The sequence below is a fragment of the Xiphophorus maculatus genome, chromosome 9 (assembly GCF_002775205.1).
Source record: "Xiphophorus maculatus strain JP 163 A chromosome 9, X_maculatus-5.0-male, whole genome shotgun sequence".
NCBI classification, from domain to species: Eukaryota; Metazoa; Chordata; class Actinopteri; order Cyprinodontiformes; family Poeciliidae; genus Xiphophorus; species Xiphophorus maculatus.
The window spans coordinates 17,858,829-17,866,719 of NC_036451.1; the positions used below are offsets into that span (position 1 = coordinate 17,858,829).

The 7,891-nt window shown below is 41.8% G+C and overlaps 1 protein-coding gene across 3 annotated transcripts; it reads left to right on the forward strand.

The window, feature by feature from the left end:
• Window positions 1-1,336: 1,336 nt before the first annotated feature.
• On the forward strand, window positions 1,337-7,096 carry mpnd (MPN domain containing). Of its 3 annotated transcripts, none has more exons than XM_023339052.1 (13): window positions 1,339-1,476; window positions 2,615-2,817; window positions 2,893-3,114; window positions 3,690-3,780; window positions 3,862-3,940; window positions 4,037-4,133; window positions 4,218-4,290; window positions 4,366-4,442; window positions 4,794-4,962; window positions 5,597-5,667; window positions 5,798-5,887; window positions 6,003-6,095; window positions 6,172-7,096. In XM_023339052.1, exons 1-13 carry the CDS (start codon window positions 1,458-1,460, stop codon window positions 6,256-6,258), a joined length of 1,371 nt encoding a protein of 456 aa, XP_023194820.1. In that variant the 5' UTR covers window positions 1,339-1,457; the 3' UTR covers window positions 6,259-7,096. The 3 variants fall into 3 exon arrangements, with proteins under 3 accessions (XP_023194822.1, XP_023194820.1, XP_014327023.1); XM_014471537.2 differs by lacking the exon at window positions 1,339-1,476 and adding an exon at window positions 1,558-2,124; XM_023339054.1 differs by lacking the exons at window positions 6,003-6,095; window positions 6,172-7,096 and having other exon boundaries at window positions 1,337-1,476; window positions 5,597-5,716; window positions 5,798-5,884.
• The last annotated feature ends 795 nt before the right edge of the window (window positions 7,097-7,891 follow it).

Here is a 7,891-nt window from a genome sequence, read left to right on the forward strand (position 1 = left end):
ATTCTAGTTTCTTCAAAGTAGCAACCTTTTGCTGGGATTACTGCTTTGCACACACTCTGCATTTTCTTGATGAGCTTCAAGAGGTCGTCACCTGAAATGGTTTTCACTTCATAGGTGCCCTGTCAGGTTAATAAGTGGGATTTCTTGCCTTATAAATAGTCATGAAAATAAAGAAAACCCATTGAATTAGAAAGGTGTGTCCAAACTTTTGGTCTGTACTATATATGTATATATATAGGTTATACACACACACACACACACACACACACACACACACACACACGCACACACACACACGCACACACACACACACACACACACACACACACACACACACACACACACACACACACACACACACACACACACACACTTGTTCATAGCAATTCTTACTTTGCATTTCAAACTGTGATCTGGCAAGTAAAGGTACTTGTCGGTGAAAAGAGAAAGTGTGAGTTGCTCCTCTTTGCCAGCAGCTAGTTTAAAGATGAAAGAAAAACAGGGTAATTTACCCAGTGAACTGGCCGACCTTGGTTACAGTAATAGGATTGTTCTCAAGTGTGAAGGGAGGCATGTTTTTCACATTGATGAATTTAATTCTGCCAATAGTGACAACCTTACATTTATTCCAAGCCTTGCAGAACAGACTTGCCCATTTTTACTTTAAAATCTAACGTAACTTAGTTCACTTAGTTTTATTAAGATAAACAAGTTTTTTGTCATCGGTGAGGCAGTTCTTCAAATTAGGTCAAATAAAAGCAGGGGGTTCGTAACTGGAAGTTTTAAACTCAAGCTCCTAGCACTCCTGTAAACCAGTTAACAAGAACAGAAATGACAATAACAACAACCAGTTCAGTTCAAAAATCCACCCAGCGGGTTTTTCCTGTCCCGTTTACTGATTTGTCCCAACAGGCCTAATGATAGTTTGATCTTGCAATCATCGGCAAAAGTAAACAACACGTTAAAGTTCTTGTTCCCTTGGGTTTTTATGAGAAACTTTTGTACTCCTTAAATAAAAAAAAGAAAGAAGTAATCTTTAGAGAGAGGCAACTTGCGTCCCAAATAACCAAAGTATAAGGACAAGGTTTTTCCCCGATGATTTGTTTCTGCTAAAATAACTAATTTCACCAAAAAGAAGTTTGCAGTTAAACAAGTTTTCTATTACTTTTGCGCATATTTACTAAATAGACATTGAATAACCCACCATAACTAGCAACTCAACATCTGGTCCATTTGCCTGTACGAGTATGTGAAATGTTACTTTCAGTTGGCATTTTGTCAAAATGTGACAAATGTTCAAAGGCTTCAAGGGGACGAAAACCATTTCAAGGCACCGTAACAACAGCCATGGCCGACTTCAGTCTGTGCTACCAGTAGATGGGGGTATGATAGGAAGTGAAGCCGGGGAAGACTCTTCGCTGGAGGTTTGCTGCCCTCCGCAGGCTGGTTCCCGGTAAATGTGCTTCTTTTTCGGAGGTAAAAGAAAGACACATTTCAGTGTTGACGAAGGAAAGCACCGTGTAACGTTGTAACACGGGTGAGGCTTGTACTTTAACCACGTAGAAATCATAATGTCGACATATTGCCTTGTGCTTGTGAGCACCGAGACGCCTTAGAGCGGCTTAGACGCGCTTTTCTCGTCGGGAAAAATACAAATAGCGGCCGTTTCACGTGCGCGAGTCTCTTGGTTTTTCCGCAGGAAACGCAGATTTACCGCTAAACCTGTCGGTTTTGTTCTCATCGCTCTTCAAAATAGTTATTCAGCACCACCATATAAGTTGATGCTTGGTTTTTTAGCAATGGTAACGGAGAGGTAAATAATGGCTCGGCTGCACGTCAGACCAGCCCGTTCAGTTCAGAAGAACCAGGGAGAGTGACAAGGACGGGGAGAGGGAGAAAGAAAGGGGAGGGGAACTGACATTAAAGCAACACAACAAGGAAACTACACTGCAGAGCCACAGACGCCTTCATTTTATGTTTTTGAATAATAGCCGGAGCTAGTGAGGCGAAGTGTCTCAGTGAAAGGCAGCCCCCGGAGAGCTCCAGCTTCAAGTGTCCGGGGAGAAAGCGGCTTTTGGACCGAACTGGATTTAAAGGCGCTCTCCGTCGCTTTCACAGGCATGGGTGAGAATAATGAAAGAGGGCTTTTAATTGTGATTCTGAGAGAAATTAACAGAAGGGTAGGGGGGGGGGGGGGGGGGGGGGGGGAGCAGAAGCGGCGTACATACAGGCCTCTTCCTGCGGACAGAGCCTTGCCCTGTAATGGGAAGTGGAAACAATAAATGCCAGCACAGTTTAGCTGTAATTAATAAAATGCCCATTTAGATCATCTGCAGATTAACAGCGACTCTTGGGGTTGCCTTAAGTGTGCTATTTATGTAGCAGCATACGGCAGTGCAGTGATGGAGGCTGCCATTACACTGAAGTCATACTCAGTACAACAATGGAACATTACTCATAATTTAACTTTGATATGTAAGAATTTCCTACTATCAGTTTATGAATAATTTTTAAAAGTATTCATGCTTCGTAACAAGCCATGATGCTTGCTTTTGCTTTTACATGTGACCTGAGCACATTTTCTGGGTTGAACTGTTTCTGTCTGTGTCCTCAGGATCAGAACCACCAGGTTCCCCGCAGGTGGTGGAGGATGGAGGCGAGGAGGATGAGGAGGAGCTGAGTGGAGGCGAGGAGGCAGAGTTTCGGTCCAGCTCTGGAAGGGGCTCCCTGCTGACACGGAGGGGCATCACCCTGAGAGTCCTGCTGAAGGACGGGCTGGTGGAGCCTGGAGACGGCGTGTTGGCCATCCACTACTTGGTAATAACACACATCATCGCTTTAGAGTGAAGAATACAGCCATGGATGTAATCTCATCATCTCCCTCTTCTTCAGGGCAAGAATTTTGTTGGGGATCTGCTGAACGATGGCAAGATCCGATGGGTGGAGACGGGTCAGATCTTCAACTCCCCCAGCGCCTGGGCGACACACTGTAAGCGTCTGGTGAACCCGGCCAAGAAGTCCGGCTGCGGCTGGGCGTCCGTGCGCTACCGGGGGCAGAAGCTGGCTCAGTACAAGACCACCTGGCTGCACAAGTATCAACCCAGCGCAGACATGGTAAGGAGAGACAAGGGTCTCTAAAACTCTAGAGTTGAAATCAAACATCTGAATCCACATTTGGGTTTAAGTGTTTCTGAACAGTTTTAGAGTTGATAGTTTCAGCTATTGCAACAATCTGCTGTAGAAGTGACATGACAAATGTGGACAAAGTTTTTAAAATAATAAGTTACAAAAGAAAACCTAAACAAAAATTTAATTCAACTTATTCAGTTGGGAAGACATTTTTAAAAGCAAAAATCATGTCTGTGTTGATAACCTTACAACTTCAATAAAATATGTATTTAAATCTCCTACTATGTCAAAGAGGTTTTGTTAAGCATTTTTTTTTTTCACCCACTGAATGATTTAATTTTTCTGTGTAAGATCATTCTACCTACATACTAGTTTAATTTATTCAAAAGCTTTTTATTCATCTTTATTGGGGGATTTCTTTTGTTAGATGGCAATGCAGGTTTTAGGACGCTGGGGGGTTGTGGAAAAAGTAACACACAAGCAGTACATAAGTAGCAATATTTACACATAATGTGATTTGTTTATTCATTTGTTTTGCCTTACATTTCTAATGATTGCAGAGCATGGTGAGTGAGGAAGATGATGACGAGGATGAGGAGGAAGGGAAGGCAGCCGTGCAGGCCGATGAGAAGAACAAGAACAACAAACCTGGTTTGCATGGTCTCTTCTCTTCTCATATCTTCTCCTATCTGATCTCCATTAAAAGCTGCTAACATCTTCATTTTGTTACAGACGTAATGGTTTCACGTCGAGCTGACAGGGAGAGGATTCCCGTCAGATATTGCAGCTTAGGCACCAGGGATGCAGCCAGGTACTGCCTGCATTACAGTAGTATTTTTCATATATGTATATATATATATGCAGTATATATAATTGCGATGTGATGCACACTTTGCAACATCCACAGAGATCCACACACGCTTGTGGAGCTGTCGGCGTTCTCGGCCATCAACAGATTCCAGCCATTCAACGTAGCCGTCTCCAGTAATGTTCTGCTGCTAATGGTCAGTTTTCAGATTCTTCTGAGCAGCACATGGATTAGTGAGACGCTAAGTGGCAAAGTCAGATATTTGTTTGCATTTTTGCAGGACTTCCACTGTCACCTGACCACCAGTGAGGTGGTAGGGTACCTCGGAGGGCGATGGGACACAAACACACAATGTGAGCCTGATGATACTCGGAAAAAATTAATGGCAGAAGGTCAAACTTTGTGTAAACAATGTCTCTGTTTTGTAGTGCTGACAGTCCTAAGGGCTTTCCCCTGTCGAACCAGGCTGGCAGACAGAGACACCGCGTCAGCTGTTGAAGAGGAGGTGAGACATCAGCAAACATTATTTTTCAACATGCACTCTTGTCAAACCACTGCACACATTGCTGAATGTTAACACAGCGACTGGTCTCCAAGTGGGATATTGGGCCAAAAAGTGGGGTAATTAACAGAACAGAAAAATGCCAAAATCTTTTTGGAAAGTTTTTGGTATACATTCCTGCTCCAAAAACTTTTGGAGCAGGAATCTTTGAGGAGAAAAAAAGTTACTTTTGCAGATTTGTTCTTTTTTAATAGTTAAGTTTCCTCCTTTTATAAACTTGAAAGTCAATTAAGAGGCAGCTGTTTTACCATGTGCTGTCAAGTTAATAAAAAGGATGCTTGCCTTTGTTTTCAGATCTGTCAGAACCTGTTCATGCGTGGGTTGTCATTGGTGGGCTGGTACCACAGTCACCCGCGAGGTCCCGCCCTGCCGTCCCTGCAGGACATCGACTCCCAGATGGATCACCAGCTGAGGCTGCAGGGCTCCAACAACGGCTTCCAGCCCTGTTTGGGCATCATCTGTGGTCAGTAACCACTTTAGATGTGGTGTAGTTCAACGGGAACATGGCCGGTTGTTGATCTGATTTAACAGTGACTGCAGAGCCCATCAAGCGTGTTCTCTGATCTAGGACAAAAATATTATGGCATCAGCGTGGAAATTAAAACTTAAAAATGAGTTCAAGCACTCCTCCAAATTGGCTACAAAGTGGCGAAAGGACACATGTGGATGATTTTGAGTTATCATCATAAACCCCCGACCTCAGTCATTTGTGGGCACAGCTGAAAAGATCTGTGCCTAAGTCACAGTATAAAAGGCATTTCTGCAAAAATACTGAGCAAATACATCTAAATGTCTGAATTTGAGAGTAGTATAAAACTCTCATGATATTCAATTATTTTGATCATTCTAACTGATCTAAAACAGGAAATGCTTAAGCAGCTCTAATGCCAGACAGGCAGAGAGAAAAAGATGTTTCTTTGTATACAGTATATGCAAATATCTATTTTTAACGCTGCTGTGAAACTGGTTTCCTGTATGGACTTGTGATTAATTTTGCAGCAAAAGAGTGAATGAAAGTGAGTTTATTCCTGTATAAGCATTCTTGTTTTTACTTGAGTTAAACTTAAAAATCTTAAGTTGAATTTAACCTTTTGCAGGGCCGTATTACCACGGAAACCAAGGCGTGGCATCCACAATAACGCCGTTCTGGGTCGTACCGCCACCTGAGGTCGGAAACTAACTTTCACTTCTCACCTTCTTGTTTTGTGGTTTGCCATGTGAGTCTTGGTATGTTCATTCAGAAAGATAAAGACATTTTTGCTCATGTTTTTCAAAATCGTTTTCCCTCCTGTTTGTAGCAAAGGCCTAATGACTACGGCATCCCTGTCGCTGTGGAAGTCACTTACGTACAGGACAACTTTCTCACCAGCGATGTTCTCAATGAGATGGTACTGTTGATGCCGACCCATACATATAAAGCCAAAACTGTATGATTTAATTTTAGGTGCACCAAGTCACAGTTAAGGGGATTCATGATTTTTAATTTTTTTTAAATTTTCGCAGATGCTTCTGGTTGATTACTACAGGATGGCGCCCGATCTGGTCCAGTTCAACCAGTACTGGTGTCCTGAGACCACCATGCTGGACAAGGTTAAGGTAATGCATATAGAAATCAAGAAATCAAGTAACTCTTTATCCAAGTGTCTGTTTGATAATGAGTCTGTTTCTGCAGGGCTCTCTGAGTTGCCACGCCCCCAAAGACCAGGCCTACTCGCAGATCTTAGAGCATGTCTATAGTCAGCTGAGCACCACGCACTGAGGTCTGATCTGCACGTGTGACGCGATTGCCCTCCGTCTAGAGTCGCTGCATTTCAAACGCCGTCACTGACTTGACCGATTTGAAGTTAAATTCTGCTTGAAAAATACAAAGATGTCTTGGATGATCTCATGCTTGAGTGACAATTTTTATATAGCATTAAACACACTTCCTGGACCGGACGGGTGCTAGATATGTGAACGTAGCTGCTGTTTGTGGTTGAGCTGCATTTTATAAGGATAGAAATAAAAATCGAACCAAACACGATCCAATAAAAAAATTAAAAAAAATATTTAACTGGACACTATATGGACAGTAGAAGACCTTTGGCTTGTCAAAAATGGACCTACGTACTGACTTGTGACTTTATCTGAACTTATGCTCAGATATTAAGATATGGATGATTAGCACTGTTAAATGTCTTGTAATTGCCTTTATAGACTCAGTGGGGATAGTAGTTGTGGGTACGCAGTGAATAGTGAAACATACACCAACAATGTATGCAATGGTATCGGTGTTTGACCTAAACACTACTCTGCAGTAGATCCCTTTTGTACTCCTGAACTCATATTTAAGGGTTGTGGCACGATTGCATCCTCTAGTTCAATAAAACAGACGTGTTTGTGTGTTAGGTGCACTGTATCGTGAACGTCTTCTTATCAGGTTGTGTGGAACATGAGCACTCTTTGCTAAGACAGATATTTGCTTCCTCTTGAACTGTACTGTATTTATTACTAACTGTTGACTACGTGGTTTACATGTATGCGGACAGAGCTATGCCTTAAGCCTGCTGATTGGTGACCCACTAAGGATTAAAATATACACACTGGAACCATTTAAACATGACTTACTGTTTGTTTGTTCATTTTGTATATGTATTGTTACAATGTTCTCACACTTGAAGTTTATTACGTTAGTATTACGCTGTGACTTACTACGTTAGTCACAGCCTAAAACGTCAATGCATTTGAAGAGAATTTTTATGGTATTGACTGACTTAAAGTAGAGCATAATTACAAAGTGGAAGAAAAATACATAATTTTCAGATTTTTCCAAACTAAATCCAGAAATGTTTTACATTTGTAATAAAGACTTTATACTATGATGTGCCTAATTAAAACCCAGTGCAATAACAAAGGAACAGAGCAGTACAAACCAAAATTGTGTTATAAAGTGGAAAGAGTACAGAACTTTAAACATTCAGAGACATGGACATCACATCTGAACTCACAGGCTGGGGTAGTAGAGAATTATGTAGAGAAACAGCTCAAATAACCATAGCAACTGTGGATGAGCTTCAGGGATCTAAAACTTTGAATCAAATCTTATTTGCAGTTTACCACAAACCATGTAGGGCGTTAAATGACACCGGCTGTAAAAGTGGAAGGCGGCGCTGTTCTCTGAAACATAGTGGCAACATCATGCTGTGGGGATTCATAAACACGAAAGCCAAGCAGAGTTGCTGGGAAGATGAACTGTGTTTAAAAGGTCATTTCAAGAGGCAACAAAGCATCTGAGACCGACTAACTTCAAACAGGGTAACTTTAAACAGACAGGGCTACAAAGAAATGGTTTGAATCAAATTACGCTCATGAACCAAATTATATACCTAAATTCAGTAGGTGCAGACTGTAGC